At 27.0% G+C, this 18,398-nt stretch overlaps 1 protein-coding gene across 4 annotated transcripts in view; it reads left to right on the forward strand.

The window, feature by feature from the left end:
• LOC113383282 (spectrin beta chain) overlaps positions 1-18,398 on the forward strand; it is a gene marked incomplete at its 5' end in the record, with an annotated part of 59,930 nt that overhangs the window by 14,840 nt on the left and 26,692 nt on the right. The window contains 3 exon segments of one of the 4 annotated variants that reach the window (XM_026621541.1): positions 4,890-4,986; positions 5,204-5,383; positions 6,444-6,636. In XM_026621541.1, the coding sequence (XP_026477326.1) occupies positions 4,890-4,986; positions 5,204-5,383; positions 6,444-6,636 (470 nt within the window). 4 annotated transcript variants of the gene reach the window in all.

An 18,398-nucleotide genomic window follows, 5' to 3' on the forward strand; every position in this document is an offset into this window, starting at 1 on the left:
GAAAAGAACTTTTCACAGTGTCAACTAATGTCCCAACTAAGGCCGAATGGGTCTTGTAAGTTTGTATGTACAAGTAGGCATATCTCATTACAATAACATTCTGAATTGCATTACTATTTTGTACTTTCGTTCCTTATATTAGGTGCGCAACTAAGTTCTCGCTGTTTGTCAGTATATGGCTTTATCAGTAAGGGTTGGTCGATTTTGACAAATCCAAAACGTCTTGAAGCAAGCTTAGAGTAAGTAAACAAACTGCTGTGACACCTAATTGATTTCGTTTTTGCATTATATACTTCTGGTAAAGTGAATATGTCCAATTTTATGCCAAACAATCGTCATTTGCGGGGAGTATTGATTTTCGTCTTCCATTAAAAAAAAAACGGCAGCAAAGTGCATCGAGAGCTACGGAAATGTTGCTCTGAGCGAAACAACATGCCATGAGCGGTTTTGTCGCTTCAAAAATGGTGATTTTGATGTTGACGACCACCCTCGTGAAGGAAGGCCAAAACCTTCAAAAACGCTAAATTGAAGGCCTTGTTCGAAGAGGATTCGTGCCAAACTCAAGAAGATCTTGCTTTAGAATTAGGAGTTACCCATCAAACCATTTCCAAGCTATAGTATGCGTCGGGGATGATTTAGAAGCAAGAAACTTCGGTTTCTTGTGAGTTGAAGCCAAGAGAGGTCGAGCGTCGTTTTTTCGCCTGTAAACAACTGCTCCAGCGGCGAGAAAAGAAGAGGTTCTTCATCACATCGTGACAGGTGATAAAAAATAAATACATTACAGCAATCCAAAGACGAGAAAATCTCGGTTCGGCCGAATATTCACTTCGAAGGTTATGGCTCTACATATGGTGGGACCAGGTCGGTGTTATTTGTTATGAGCTGTTTGAACCGAGTGAAACCATCACTGGAGAACTGTATCGAACTCAATTGATGCATTTTTTTATAATAAAGTTACATTTTCATCGAAAAAACAGCGAGAACTTAGTTGCGCACCTAATATCGTAAAATATATCATATATATTGTATCTTCAAAACTAAAGCTCATAGAAAAAAACCAATGTCATTTTTGAAATCAGCGCCCCAAATATACTTAAAAACAGTATTAAAATCGTTTGCACCATTTTCTTTGTTGACCTGTGTTATCAATCTTATACCAATTCCTCCATTTTACCATCTAGTAAGGTGATCATACATCCTGGTTTGGCCAGGACAGTCCCGGATTTCCACCTTGTATCCTGGGTTTTTTTAAAACCAATATTTGTCCCGGATTTAAACATTTTTTCCGAGTTGTCCCGGGTTTTCGAAAATTAACAAAAATTATGAAAACAAATGAACAAGTGCATATTTTTTTCAAATTAATTATGAAGAAAATTGAATAGAATTTTATACAAGACTCGAAAGCAAAAAACATAGAAACAAAAGTCCGCGATTTTGATTAATAAAAAATGATTCATATAAGACTTTTTTTTATTGTATCTTTAAATAGCATTAATTTTATTGTATCCTTAAAGACCACACACCCCCCCCCGCCCGTCCAGGATTAGCATAACCAGAAATTAATATAGAAATGTTTAAATTTCCATCTGTATAAAAATATAATGAAATTTATTGATTACAAAACTCTAGATATGTCATGACATTATGTTTTTATATAAATCTGATGCCAATGTTCAGTTGATTTCTATGTTGACTTAAAAAATATGGTTACCTTACATCTAGATGTTATAACAATTTTTATCCTGATGAGGAAATTTCCATCTTCTAGACTCTAATTTGAGAAGCAAGAACTTGTCAACTACTTTTTAATTTTTGATATTTTTATATAATTTATTTATACTTAAATTATGAATCAGTACAGCTGCCAAGGATCATATAAATACTACTTTATTTTGTAGATTTTACGATTATCTACCTTATTTTTATCTTATTATTATCTTGATCTTATAACATGAACAAAATAACGTTTGCTGGTTATGGATATCGCGTAGTATATAATGATGCATTTTTTGTAAAGGAAAAATAAACATTTTATTTAGAATACAATACTTATACATTCTCGATTAGCTTATATAACTAATTTTGTCTTGCAAGCATGTGATTGCAATATTCAAAATGTAATATTGGTGCTAGGCTTTCTTGTAATGTGGTATAAGATGATATTTAATTTATAAATTAGATGCAAATGTATTTCGAAATTTATTATCTTAAATATTGTGTGTATGTTGCGAATTATGAAAAAAAATTATTACTTCCCGAATCAAGGTGCAAAAGAGCCAGAGATTTGCTGTAGCCACTTGTTACAAAAATAAATATCTAGATATAAAAAATTAATAGAAATTAAATATTGGGTAATATCATTCTAATATGATTATGATTAATATGATTAATATGACTAGTCCAAGCGATTTTTTTATTTAATTGAAAATATTTTTATTGGCATTGTTGGAATGATGAGTTTGAAACGAAGATTTTGTTTATACTGTAGAACCAGTAACCAGATGCAAACAATTTTAGCGTCACTTCAGAATCTGATAAATTTTACTAAATAATTTAGTAATTTTTTATGAAACTAGATGACCCGACAGACGTTGTTCTGTACTTATGTTTACAATTCAAAAGTTCCTTTTTTTTAAATAACCTATACTGATATTTACCAACTAGTTAAAAATTATTAAGTTTTTTACACTGCAGTCTATACCAAAATGTATATACATCCACCCATATTGATCTTAAATGTACAACTGCTCTAAATAAAATGATGAGTATTTGCTTTTTTGAAAAACATTATGAAACATTTTTTCTTATAATTAGTTCTTTTATCGATATCCGACGTTATTTTGAAAAAAAAAAAATGAAATTACACTACTGAGAGGGATGTTATCTCCCCGGGAAATGGCAAAGGAGTCTAAATTATTTTCACTTTTGAACTTGAGAGTAAGATAAACCTAATTTCAAAATTTCATACGAATTGGAGCACATTAAAAAAAATTCAGACCCAAAACGCTCCATTGACTTGAGCAAATATTCCGTATCCGATGGCAAAAATATGAAAATACTAACGATTGTATGTGAAAAAAGGGCTGTTTTTAGGGTTTTCCCGGCAATTATTCGATTTTTTCTCGCCGTAAGAACCATCCTTGGACTTGAACGAACATTTTAAAAAAAGAATTGGCCAAATTGGTCCAGGCGTTGTCGAGTTATGTGCTTACCAACACATTTTGCGATTCATTTTTATATTATAGATATACTTCTTGCACAAAGATGTTGAGGGCTTTTCTTTAAGTTCTATCATTTTACAATAGTGCAAAACTTATTTAGATAGATGTTGGAATTAAATTTATTTTATTTCGCCTGTGATTGTTTAAAACTTAGTGTTTCATGAAAGGTTGCAGCAAAAATCTCGCTCTCTCACTTGATTATTTTATGTTGATCTTTGTCAAAAATTCATTAAATGTAACTTCAGACCAGACAAGCCAAAGATTTACAAACGGTTTGTACGAATAGGTAAATTAGGTTATACCTACCATTGACTAATTAGTTCAAATCATCTTTTTTCTGCATTTCCAATCCTATCCTCATTTGACGTATCCTATCTTGCTTATTTGTTTTATATTTATTATTATTTTACGTTAACTTTATGGTATCATTTATATCATCTGCTATTCTTATTTGATATAAATCCAAAACTTGATATACTGTTTTATCTTCTTTCCGTCTAATACCACATCTTTTTCATCTAAACAACTATTTTACTGTAAACCTTCTTGTCTTATACCTTCTTGTCTTACCTTTTATGTCTTCCTCTTCAATCTACACCAACATCATTTATGCTTCTTATTTGCAACTTTCTGTATCAACAACTTCTTCCTATCTCATATTGGTCTAACCTCGACCCCCAAGTCTTTGCTTCCCACAAATCAGGTGCATCCACCCTTTCCCCATCCAGTGCGTTCCTATCAGCAGAACGTTCTCCTAGCGGCGGTCCAGGAGCATCCTCGACATTGCCGAGCAGTGCTGGTAGGAAACACGGATCCAGATCCAGATCCAAGTCTCCGTTCAGGAGTTTTAGATGGCGCAGAAGTGCGTCTTCATCGAAACAGGAAGGAACAAGTGCCAACAGCGATGACGAAGGTATATTAGGTTTAATAATAGGAAATATCTGAAGATAGAACAGGAAAATGGTGATGAACATTGGATTATAGATATTTTATAAATAAAAAATTAATAAAGGTAATGAAGACTACGTCTGGAGCAACTGACAAGGATGAAAGGATTCAATCTGCAAGCAGGAGTATTTTTAAATAATTCTACAAATCTTTCTTAAATTATCTACCAAAGACTGTTTGTTGATTGTGAGATGTCAGGAACTTTGTCTTCTTATATATAGAATGGTCTGAAGACCAACTGGATTCTTTTCTATATTTACTTTATAATAACATTAATAATTTTTATTGCAGCTTAAATATATAAACAAAAAGAATTTTTCCAGATGCATTTTATTCTCAAACAATAATGAATTCTCAATCACGCAAACATACACCTACATTGGCACATACATTTGTATATAACATATGTTTTTGTTTTCAGTTAAATATAGACATCCAAAGCATCTATACATGTAATGTCTTGAATATTTTGGAATATTCTTACATTTGAAATCAATATCAACATAATTATCATAGCATGGAGGTAGAATTTCAAAAGAGCTATTAGTCCAATAGTTTCCATTTCATGTATTTTTGTCTTTAGTAGTACATTGTTATAAATCTACAAAGAGCATTGAGTACCGATTATAAACGACTGAATTTACTTTCTTTATTTTAAATTGTAGCAGATGTTCTTTATCAATAGAGATCAGGTTTATTGATTTATTTTGTTTTATGCAGATCGTCCAAGCCCTGGATCATATGATGATTCCGTTGCTGAAGGCGTTTTGACCAGAAAACATGAATGGGAATCCACTACCAAGAAGGCAACCAATAGGTAAAATAAATGATAGAACTATGATTTTAGATTGAGAAATGCAAGAGTTAAATGCTTTTGCATAAATTAACGAAATTCTAATTATATTTAGTAAAGCACCAATCTAAAATAGCTCTCTAATCCCTAAATTTTGATGAAATTTGATGGATGTGCCTAATTTCAACACAATTGGACAAGTCCACAATAAAATTTATTCACAATATATCATTTATCATAGGTCTTGGGATAAAGTTTACTGCGTCGCCCGTCAAGGTCGTTTATGGTTCTACAAAGACCAGAAAACATACAGATCAACTCCTGATCAGACCTGGAAAGGAGAAGGTGCATTGGAGCTACGAGGAGGTGCTGCTGAAATCGCCAATGATTACACAAAGAAACGACATGTGTTCAGGCTGAAGTAAGTATTTTCCATTATATTAATATAATGGATATTATTAAAGTTTTTTTGAAGATGCTGGTTGAGTTTATTTCACACATATATTGTGGACAAACCAAAATATAATTATACATAAATAAATTTACAATCTACACACCAATTTCCAAATTATTATTAAAATACTTCATTTTTAGTACGAAATATTTAGAAATAATGATTAAAGAAATAGTTGGTTTAGTTCATGTGAATTTTTTCAGAAATATTATTTAAGGTACAAAAACTTATCTGGTCGTTGGCCTTATTCACAAGCACAAATAATTCTTGCATTTATAAATGAAAAAATATCTTGCTTTGATTGTGTACACTATTACAACGAATTTAGTATATGATTTATATCAATGTAATTAATATTATCAAATTATTTTTTTTATCAGCTGTGGAATATAAGAACTTTTTGGAATCTGATTAGAATCAAGTCAAATGAAAGATAACAAGTTTAGTCTAATGCAAAATGAATAATTTGAGCAAATATTAATACTAAATTTAAAAAAAAAATGAATCTGAATTGGATTCAGAAAAACTTGTCTTTACTTTTGTTATAGTTATCGTCACTTTGTACATAATAAATCTGCATCCATAGTTTTAATTCAAACATTCAATGATCAACAGCTGAGGTAGCTTTATAGATGAACATTATAAAATCTATGATCTATCTATCTATGAAGGCAAATTGCTGGAACATCCCGTATCCCGTAAAAATCTTGGTACGGCACCTAAAAAGATTTACACAAAATGGGTACACATTATTAAAATCTCTATAAAATATCTGATAATTTGATGTACATATGTCCAATAAACTTTCAAAACCCTTTTTGCGATTACTATTACTTACCCTACGGGGAGTTAATAGGTTCTGTAAAGTTTATGGACAATCTAAAACAAAGCCACACAAATTAACCTTTTGATTTTAACAGCAGTAAACATGATACTGCCAAATTAGTAACTGGTTAATGATTTCATTCAAAAGCTTGAGTCACATCTCCCCATATACCATGAAATTCTATTTTTTTTCTTATTTCAGGTTATCAAACGGTGGAGAATTCCTGCTCCAGGCGCAAGACGATGCCGATATGTCACGTTGGGTAAATGCAGTGACGTCGCAATGTGGAGGCGACGTTTCTGGTATGGGAGGAGCTGCAACATTACCTGCTCCAAGTTCTTCGGGCAAAGACGAACCGAAGCGCAGATCCTTCTTCACGCTGAAGAAAAAGTAAATATATTAATTCTGCGTTAATTTAGTATCATTAATTAATTGAAATAAATCAATGAAAGTGTTGTAACTGAAATACAAAAGAGGGTTTGTATGTGATCAACAATTTTAATGCCAACATCATACGCTTTGATGTTTAGCATTACATTACAACGACTTTAAAGTTATGCATTTGTGTGATAATAAATGCATTAATAAAAGACACAGTTATCATATGTAATAAATGCTATGTATTAGTTGGATTTAAGATCATAACTGAACTAAAATCATTTCATAGTAGCTTCATACTTTACCACGATGCGAAGTGAGATTTGGGTGTATTTGTATTAAATGGATAATTTAAGTCATATATTTACTTCAGAGTTTATTATCACATAAAAGATTTATAGCAATTTATATGAACTAAAATTGTACTAGTCAACGAATTTTTTTTGGCCCAAATAAATTACTAAAATGATCAACGATTACACTACATTTCAAATAGTAGTCTTATTGAACAGTCAGTTCAATGAATTTGCAGAACAAGTGTTAATAACCCTTTCTAGTCGTCTAATAAAATTGTAGCAACAATAAAATAAAATTATTATAAGGCATGTTCATCAATGAGGCTTCATAATCGTGCAAAACCTTGTAATAACAGGTTGTCAGTTCATGTTTTAATTTTTTTTTTTAAAATACTGACTCTTGAATATGAAATTTTATTCAGAACACAAATGCATAAGTTGCATTGCATAATTTACATTTTTCATCAAAAACACTATTCTTTATTTTCATTTAATTTGCACAAATGAATTTATAAACAATAGATTTGATTTTTCTTAATATTACTCTTTGTTTATTTTTTTATTTATACATTTAACACAATTTTTTGATAAAGTTATCAATTTCTATTGAAACTTTCGGTCTGATTTATATAATTTGTATCTTACCATTCAAAAATAAAAATTTGCAAAACTAAGGAAATAATAATTGTTCTCAAACTTAAATAGTAAATTCATAATAGTTGTACACGGAAGTTTTTACCAAAATCGCATTCGTAAGCTTTTATAAATGTAATAGATGCCATAAGCTACAAATAAAAAGTATACAGAATAGATTACAATTACAATTTAAATGGGTTATATATATATATATATATATATATATATATATATATATAGCAAAACTTGTAGAAATTCAATCTTATGAAATTTGAATATTAATAAGAAATTCATTTTTATTCATGGCAACTCGTATCATTGTGGTTATCATTTGTTTCTTGTTGCACAAACAGTAACATCGGCAAAATATATATAATTCCATCCTTTTTAATAATATTACCCTTATTGTTAGTGAAAGAACTAATCATCTAAAAGTAACAATTAGTTCTTCATGAGAACGATAAAAAATATTAGCTATGATTTAATTTTATTTTGTTTATTAAATTCTAAGCTATTCGTAGTATTCGTTTCCAAATATCTTATTTACCTACAAATATACACAAGTATATAGTATTTGTATGTTTTCCTCAACGTCTTTTAACTGTGTAATAATAAAAGATATACCTAAATGTTATGGATAGCCAATAGGCATGATATAAACTATTTATTCAATTTATTCAAAATTCACATATATAAAATGACAAACAAATGTTAAATATTTGCTTTAATTACTATCATTTCATATCATTTTTCATTATTTCATATTCATGTCTACACTTATATGTGATAAAAGAAAAAGATTTCATAAATGCAAAGAAAACATTTATTCATATTAGAAGCTTTATGCAAAAATTAACTATGTTGAATTTATTAGCAATTATTGAAAGAACTGAAATGAAGATAGATTTTTGAATTACCAAATACAACATATTGCAAATTGCAATAATTAATCAAGCTTAATTTGCTGAACCAGAAGATATTCTTAAATGTAACATACTATAAGTTATTAAAATGAATATTAATTCTAATTACATAATTACAAGAAGTACATTTACACTTGCATTACAGAATTATTATCAAAAATATTATTCTTATATACATATTTTATGCTTATGGTAAAATTGTCTTAATTTTCTTGACACACAAGGTACACGATAAATTACCACAATTACTAAATTTTTTATTATAATATAAATCTAATATAGTATAAATTGTGCTAGCTATTATGGAAAAACGTTTTCTTTCAACATATATATGTGATCATTTAAAAATAGCAAACTAAACATATACATAATTATAATAAGGATCTTGCACAATAATTTGTTTTATAAATTGGTAAATTATTTTATTTTTTCAATTTAGACATATTACAATTTTTATATATAATTCTATTAAAAATAATAAATTTTTTTATAAATATGGACTGTTCATGTATCTAGTATAAAATTTATTTTTGCTGAAATTCTGCTTTCATAAAAACTCATTATTTTAACAGATTGTCTTAGACTTTTTGCTAGAATGAATTTAAGAGAATACATGGAACATTTGGAATATAAATATGATTGAATATTTAGCATTATGGATACAATTGAATAAATAAAAATATTTTATGGGTGCTTTTTCCATTAGCAATTGTATTTATTTAAAATAATTTAGAATAAATGAATTTGTACAAGATCCTTATATATATGTTACTTTTACAATTCACCTACTCACATTAACAAGTATTTATAAGTTCTCATTAATTTCATGTTTATGTAATATATTTCCCATTTATTTTTCATTAGTATATATGATATATTTTTGAATTTCTATTAATTTCATATAATTTCTTTTCTTTTTCAGTTAAATAAGAAAGCGCGCGCGAACCACCGATAAACACGCATCACAAAAATTGGAAAAACACAAAAATTGGTATAAAAGATTATTTAATTAATAAATGAATAATATATATACAGAAATATATAGAGAAAAAATTTCATAAATTCTAAATGTATTTATAATTATGAATAAATAATGAATCCATAGAAAATCATTGTAAACTTTTAGAGACGATTTTTTATGAAAATCGTTTTACAAAAAGATTTTAAAACACAAACTCATTGAATATATTAAGAAATTTTTGAAAAGTTAAATAGTCTAAAATTATAAGTAATTATTATAGTTTTTAGTGCTATGTTAAAGTTTAGGATGCATATATGTGTTTGCATTTACATAATGTGCAATATAATTATATTGCACATTGCGTACACATAGTATAAGGAACTTTAGGCGAGTCTTCTATTCTATGTAAGCGATTTTATATACATAAATAGACTTGTATATTCATACAATATGTAAAATATATTTATATATACATGTATATATATATATATATATATATTATATTTTACACAAATTGTATATGTATATGAGGATATTTATGTATAACTTAACATAACATATTATTTTAATCTAATGGAAAAATCTATTCGAAGAGCTACTTATTTTTATTTAAACTGCCAGCTATATATACATTTACATGTATTATAATACACTACTGATTATGCTGACAAGTATTTATAAGGACAGTATTTGTTTTTTTTTTTGGTCGTTGCATTTTAAAATTACCTACTTATACATTTCTTTTATGTGTAGCTTATAACTTTACTGTAATTTTGTAAGTTTTATGTATTTTAACTCACGAAAAATGTATTGTTAAATTTTTTGTTTTGCATTTCAAATAAATATATTATAAATTTATTTTTAAAAGTATGTATATTTAATATATTTGTCTAAGCTTATAGTTTACGTACATTTGTATGAATTAGAAGTGTCTTAATATATAACAAAAATAAATTTAATATATTGCTTTGTAATTCAAGATTTTATTTGAAAAATTTAAAGATTTAAATGAGAGTAAGTAAGTACATGCACAAGCATATATACTTATATATATATATATATATATATATATAACTGTGTATTTTCTATCTGTCTATTGTTTACTTGAGATGTATTTGCTTATGCATAATTTGTAAATTTCCAGCTCTAACCGCTTCGAAATCATATATGAAATGATTATCATACTACAGTGAATTATTTTTCTTTATATATTCTTATAAAAATAATAATAATTCCTAAATATAATTGCAGTTTAAATTGGTTTTCACAGTTCACTCTAAATCGATTAAAATCGATTTTGTTACTCGAGTGTGCTTTATAATCTTGAATAAAGTAAATTTTCCATTTCATGTGTGATTCCGATAGATGTTATGATTTTGGCTTAAATGTTTGATTAATGGTTGGATTTGTGCAGCTATCAATAATATAATGAAATAATTCCAATAATTAATATCAAACACATTTTGCAATACTATTAAAAAGGTTGCTTTAATATAACCTGCGCTTAGTTGTGAGTTTGAACATGTATCTATGAGCATATAATATTATTTTAATATTTTTATAAATTGAATGTTTATTTGAAAAGCAAATCAAATGCTGTTAGACGGAAGTCTGTTTTGTATGACACAAGAATTTAATGCTTCAAAGCTAAAAATATCTTTGCGATTAATTATATAGTTAAGCCATTTTAAGATTATATATTTAAATTATATTTATAATGAAATTATAGAATATCTAATAAAAGGCGCTATTAAAATGTGTTGTTTTCTTTGAACAAAAAGGAAAATTTTTAAATAAAAATAAAATGCAAGTTGTTGAAACTAGTTGTAGAAACAATTAATGAGATGAGTATTGATAAGACATTAATTCAAACATTTAAACAATTAAAGAAAGCTCAGTTGATGGAAATCTAAAATATTTCATGTTTTGATAGATGGAATTATCAGACATAATTAACCCGAGCCAATACTATCAATTGCCTATTAATATTTCTTAATTTATCTCATTTTTAATATTTTTTTTTAAATAAGATAAATGTTTACAAGGCAGTCTATTTCAGTATCACTACATTGTTTGAATAAATAACAATGTCAATAAGAATTAAATAAATGACAATAAAAGATTGAATTAAATAAAAGCATATAAATACTTTATTCACTTGGGCACTTCTTTTATCTTATCAATCTATCTTAAGAATAAAATATTATTATATGCTCATTAAAGTTCCGCTTATGCAAATTCTTCGACTACTATATAAACAATAGTAAAAATTTATAAAAAATATAGAATTAGGTTTATTGGTGGTTTGATTGTGTGTTAAAGTTAAAAATATTTCCAAGTGTTAAATGAATAAGATTGCTTTTATTTTTTTAGTTCCTTCCTTGCGCGCTCCTTCTAGCTGTTAGATATTTTTAATGTAAATGATAATTATAAATTTATAAAATTTACATTTATATATATATATATATATATATATATATATATATATATATATATATATATATATGTAAATTTATGATATATTAAGTACCAATGGATATGTGAAGAACAATTTTAATTCAATATAGTTTATATAAAACAGCAAGGTGGTATTCTTATTTATAGTTTACATATATATTGTTTTATACATCATTAGATATATAAATATACTCGTACATTTCATATCTGACTGTTTGCCCAAGTTGGAAAGCGCATTCAAATATCCCGCCATACATGTGAAGTATGACGCTTGCAGCGCCTCTATGCAAAATTGTTCCCAGTTCGTGAGGAACTAACGTTCAGTTGAATTCATATAACAGCGTATAAAGGAATCCAATAAGATTCCTAAATTCATAGAGGCGATTGCATGCAGCGCCTCTATGCAAAATCGTTCCCAGTTTGTGAGGAACTACCACGTCAAGTTGAATCTGATCTGAATCCATGGACTACTAGCCACGGATTTATATATTGTTTTTTCCATCAATATATATGGACTAGCTGTGGTAGTTTGTATGAAAATTGTATATATAAAATTATATATTGACTTTTCCAACATTATATATGGCCTAACTGCATGGATCTGTATGTAAATTGGATATATAAATGTATATATTAATTTTTCCAGCATTATATATAAACTAGCTGCAGTAGTTTGTATGGGAATTGGATATATAAATGTATATATTAAATTGTACATTATTAGACTCAGTTATGTATCATATATTGAATAATATTATTATAATTAAATTAATATATATTTAAATCATTGTGATTTTGCTAATTACATATGAGTATATTTGTAATATTTTGTAATTATGTATATTAATAAATATTTAAGTAATTTAATTTGATTTTTTTTAAACATGGATGTGTAATTTATAGAATTTTTCAGGTTGCTCTTGGCAAACAATAATTAATAGTTCTATAATTAATAATTTTATTTACTTAATTACAATCATACATAAAATCCATTTACATAAAGATATATCCATTTTATTTTATATGATACTCATTAATTTATTCAAAAATCGTTAATTAATAATTTTTTAAATTAAATTAAGCCATATCAAGACTTTCGCAATGATAGGAAGAGCCGACATCGAAAGATTGAAAATCTTCATAGTACTGCGTCTGTAATCGATCCGAAGTATCAGGCGAACAGACACGCTCAGAATTTACCATATAATAAACGCGCTTTATACGAGCTCATATTCATTCATAGAATTAGTGCATTTTCATACGTATTTTGCTTCCGATCTAACAGGGTAGCAGACACATTTTTCCATCAAATTTTGCTCGTATTTCACAGGGCCGTCTGCTGAAATGTTAGGGGTAATTATTTTTAAAATTAAAAATGCAATTTATTGTTTTGGGATATTTTGATAGGTTTTGGTGTTGGGAATGGTTTTTTAACATTAATATTATTGTATAAACATTTTACAAAAGTAGTAAATGTGCATAATGTAGCTGATAATTGCAAAATTTAGTTATTCGTGTGTACGTACTACAATTTTCGACCTTTCGTCTACGTTTTCAGAAGAACGGCTGTACAGATTTTGAAAATTTAAAAAGCATCGGATGTGGCTTGATGAGGACTCTCCCCGATTAGTTTTTTGCGACAATCGGTCAAGCCGTTTCTTTAAAATCAGTGGAAATATACAAACATTTTTGTCCACGTTTTAGCTAAAACCCTTGATCCGAATTCAAATATTCAAAAACTTTTCGAAAGATATTTTTTGAGAATTATGCTAATTAGTTTTTGGTAAAGATCGGTAGAGTCGTTTCTTTGTAATTAAATAAACAATGGGGAACAGAATTTATTTTGTTATTATTAGTTAACGGTAGTGTATTTTTGAACTGAAAATACATTTGTTAGTAATACCTGAGCAAATAAAATTATTATAATCATGCGTTGGAATTTTAAAAATAATTTATATATTTGTATAAATCATTTGGAGTTGGTTAAAATGCGGACCTGCTTTTTTCGTGAATAGCGTCCTGCAATTTGATTGGTCGGCTTCGGTTTCATGTTTTACATTCTATTGTTGCTGCTGTTCGCCTGTGATTATTTGACAGCTTTAAAAACATGGCCGACAGTTGGTGTTTGGCAGTCGATGCGAATGCTTCTCGATCAAGAATATTGTTAACGTATTTGTTGAAGTTGTATAAATCCTATTTCGCATTAATTATAGTGCTAGTTTATAGAAAAAGGAGAATAATGGATACGTATATTGAATATCAGAAAAAACATAATGTAAGTCTATAGAATCTTTTTTGCTGAAATGAATATTTTATATTTATGGTTAATTCTTTAGGAAAATTACTGTTCCAAAGGAGCACTAATGCAGTACAGGATTCTAGTTGTTAAAAAAGGAATAACATACATTTATTAAAAACATTATTGATGTGTGTGATCACCTGAAGGAAATCTTGAAACAATTATATTCTGAATTTCAAAAATGATTTTAACATAAATCTGTTGAATTAAGAGATGGTCCTAAATGTGACATATACAGTTTTAATGGAAAATAATTAAATGATCTGGTTATCAAAAATATCTAGTAAGTACTATCCAGTCTGATGATCTAAATATCCAGTAAATTAATTGATTATTATTATAATCTAAGTTCAATCTAGTAAAAATTAATACTATCTAGAGTTGCAGATGTCTTGTACATTGTCACGAGCCATACACGTTATTCCCGGTCAAGGGGTTAACAGTATTCCCAGAAATATAAAGTAATTTGGAAATTAGGATTGATTAATAGAAGATCACAGGTTGGAGTAAGTTGTGCAATGTTTTATACACTATGATATAGTATATATATTACAGAATGTTGTCCCGTGTTATTATAAAATAATTTATTGTTTGTTGAGTACTGTTTTAGTGAGATTTGTTATTCACATAGAAACTTAAATATCCAACAACTTGTTTTGTTTAAAACAAATTTTTATTCAACAGTAATTTTTATACAACTTATTATATTATAACATACAAGTGTATTATTGAGATTTAAATCGAAATCTGATAGCTTAATTAAAAGATTAGAAGAGCCATTATCCTCTGCCAAATTGTATGTACAATTGTTATCATAACTTTAATTGTTTATAACATCTAAACATAATAATAATAATCTAAATATCTAGTCTGATGATCTAAATATCTAGTAAATTAATTATTATATCCAGTCAATTAATTGATTATTATTATAATCTAAGTTCAATCTAGTGAAAATTAATACTATCTAGTGTTGCAGATGCCTATATAATACTATTTAAAATGCATTTTCTTGAAATAAATCTATATTCTTTTCACAGGGGTTTATAACTTGTAAAAATCAAGAAATATCAAGAAATGAAATCAAATATATTATTGATGAATTGTCTAGAAGCATTCCATTTCATTCTATTCAACCCTTTAACCGGGTAATTAATCTAGCTTGGACAGTGCCGAAAGAGATCATTTAAATTGCAATGCGCAAACAATATTCTTGCAATCGGCACTTGTACATCAACACTAGCCACAATCATTATTCCCGGACAAGGGGTTAACAGTATTACTAGAAATATAAAGTAATTTGGAAATCAGGATTGATTAATAGAAGATCAGAGGTTGGAGTAAGTTTTGCAATATTTTATATACTATTGTAGAATGTTGTCCCGTGCTATTATAAAATAATTTGTTGTTTGTTGAGTACTGTTTTAGTGAGATATGTTATTCACATAGAAACTTAAATATCCAACAATGATTCAAATTATATTTTGCAATGAATTAACTAATTTTTGCTAATATATTAAAGTTCTGTGTTAATCACATACAACCATCAATATTCTTTGAATGAAGTGAGTTAAAAAATATTAAGAATTTTATATTGTTTATTTAGCAAATGCAAGTTTGTGGAAATGTACTTTTTGCTCCAAATAATGTGAGAATATATCAAGTATATAATGGAATAGTTATGCAGAACATAGGAACAAACTAAATAGCATAGGAACAAAGCAATTCAAATGAATTGAGATTTGAATTCATTGAATCCCCTTCTGATGAAGATGAATATTTTAAGTGCATCAACTTCAACTCGCATGGTTGTTATAGGTAAATTTGGAATGATTATTTTAAGTGTTTGATTCAAAACTATCAACTATGTAATGTTGATATTGACAATATAAGTTTATATGAATAATGTTGCTAAACAATGCTGTAGGGACTGCACTATACATTGAGCAAAAGAACAAAATATAAATTTAAATAATATAAAGAATAAATATATAATATAAATAAATAATTAGTAGGATTCATTTTAATCACATTAAATATCAAACATATTGAATACAAAAAAAAAAATATAACCGGCTGAAGCGGTTTATGAAAGACAATTACATCGCCTTTATTATAAGTCTATAGATTCAATTTTGGCTAAATATTTTGTAATAATGGTTAATTCTTTAGGAAAATGCTGCTCCAAAGGAGATCAAGATCATATTTATTGAAATCATGAATCAATTATATTCTGAATTTCAAAAGAACATAAATCTATTGAATTAAGAGATGATCCTATCCTGACATATAAAGTTTTAATGAAAGATAATTAAATGATCTGATTATCAAAAATATCCAGTAAGTATAAATTGTTTAAAATATAATATAACAACCAAGTACATGATATTCCATTTGAAATTATAATAACAATTGTTATTTAAATGTTATATCATGTACTTGGTTGTTTTATGATATTTTTCAATATCTAAGTTTATAATTATTTAATAAAAATCAATATTATCTAGTATTGCAAATGATTATAGAATATTATTTAGAATGCTTTTTCTTGAAATAATTCTATATTCTTTTCGCAGATGCTTCTGACTTGTAAGAAAACAAGAAACATAAAAAGTATAATCAATTGAAATTTTTGATTGAATCAGGTTACACTTTTACAATCCTTTTCATGATGAAGAATTAATTCTTTATACCATCAAGTACTTTGAAGCAAAAACTGAGTTTTAATTATATGGCAAAATTAATTGATAATTGATATTGATGTGCTTTGAATAATATATCAGTTTCTAATATTAGACTTTTAGAATAAATTGAGTTAAGAAATAATAATTATTATATAATATAATGCATGTAATATATATTTTTCACAAACAGGTATTTAATTATTAACAATAATTTCACTTAATTTTTATTTTTTAGTGTTGTGGACTCTTTTTGCTGTTTCAAGTATAGAAATCTTGGAAAAAAACTGTTTGCGAAGGTAGCAGATTCATCACTGTACCTCAGGGATAATTAGACAAGTCCTTATACATGTAGAAGTTATCATTCAGATCAAATCTAGACTTGATCTAAATGATAACTATTATATCAGCTGATATAAACTCCTTTATTAAAGGCTACAAATACTGTTAATGGTACCAAGACTGATTTCCAAATATTTCCTGGAACATTAGGTTTGTGTAAATTTTGCCATATTTTATAAACTTTACATTCTGAAATAATAATTGTGTTTGTTTAATACTGCTTTATTAGATCTCCCAGTCAATTTTATATTACTTAAATCAACATTTAAATATCCAAGTTCTTTGAAGCATTCAACATATAATATTGTTTTCTGAAGGTATAAAAGCATCAGTGAGCTTTAATTAATTGTTAATCTATATTTACAACACTCACTTCCAAAAGCTGTTGTATGTAATTTATTAATCTTTTGCCATTAACAAGTATTTAATTATTAACGATAATTTCACAGAAATTCTATTTTATAGTGTTATGGATTCTTTTTCTGTTACAAGTATACAAATTTAAAAAAATATATAATTGCTCGGGAAGGCAACAGACTGTACTTCAAGGACAATGAGACAATTCTTGATACATTTATTAATAGAAGAATGCATTTATATCAAGTCAGACATTAAAGGAACTTTTAATGCACCAAGTTGGATTTGAAAATGTTCTATAATCCTTAAAAAAAAAAATATAGGTAACTATATGTAAATTATTATTATGATTATAATTATGTATATGATGAGAATGAAAAATTATAATTATATTGTGTAAAAGAAGACTTCAAGCATTCAAGCATTCGAATACATTCATAACAATCTTGTGGAGATGATGATTTTTGATTGATTCATATTTTTTTCTACATACAAATATATTTTCTCGAGAAGATCAGGTTGTAATCATATCTTCTTTCCTTATAAAAGTATATGCTCACAAATACAATCAATTAAACCACAAAACTTAGAAAAAAAGTATTGCATACAAGTAACTCTCTAAACAAAAAGCAATGCAACATATATTTTTAAGCAATTTATTTCATAAAATATTTTATGTTTATTATGATTTTTTTTCATAATAAACATTATTGCTATTATTTAAATGTTGAAATAACATTACTAGAATTCAATTATTCTTTATTTATTTTTTATTTATTATTTAGTATGTAAAATAATATAAATACATTTATTTGGTTGCATATAA

The sequence above is a fragment of the Ctenocephalides felis genome, unplaced genomic scaffold, assembly GCF_003426905.1.
Source record: "Ctenocephalides felis isolate EL2017-DRISC unplaced genomic scaffold, ASM342690v1 CF-g0.4_SCAFFOLD_03570, whole genome shotgun sequence".
NCBI lineage: Eukaryota > Metazoa > Arthropoda > Insecta > Siphonaptera > Pulicidae > Ctenocephalides > Ctenocephalides felis.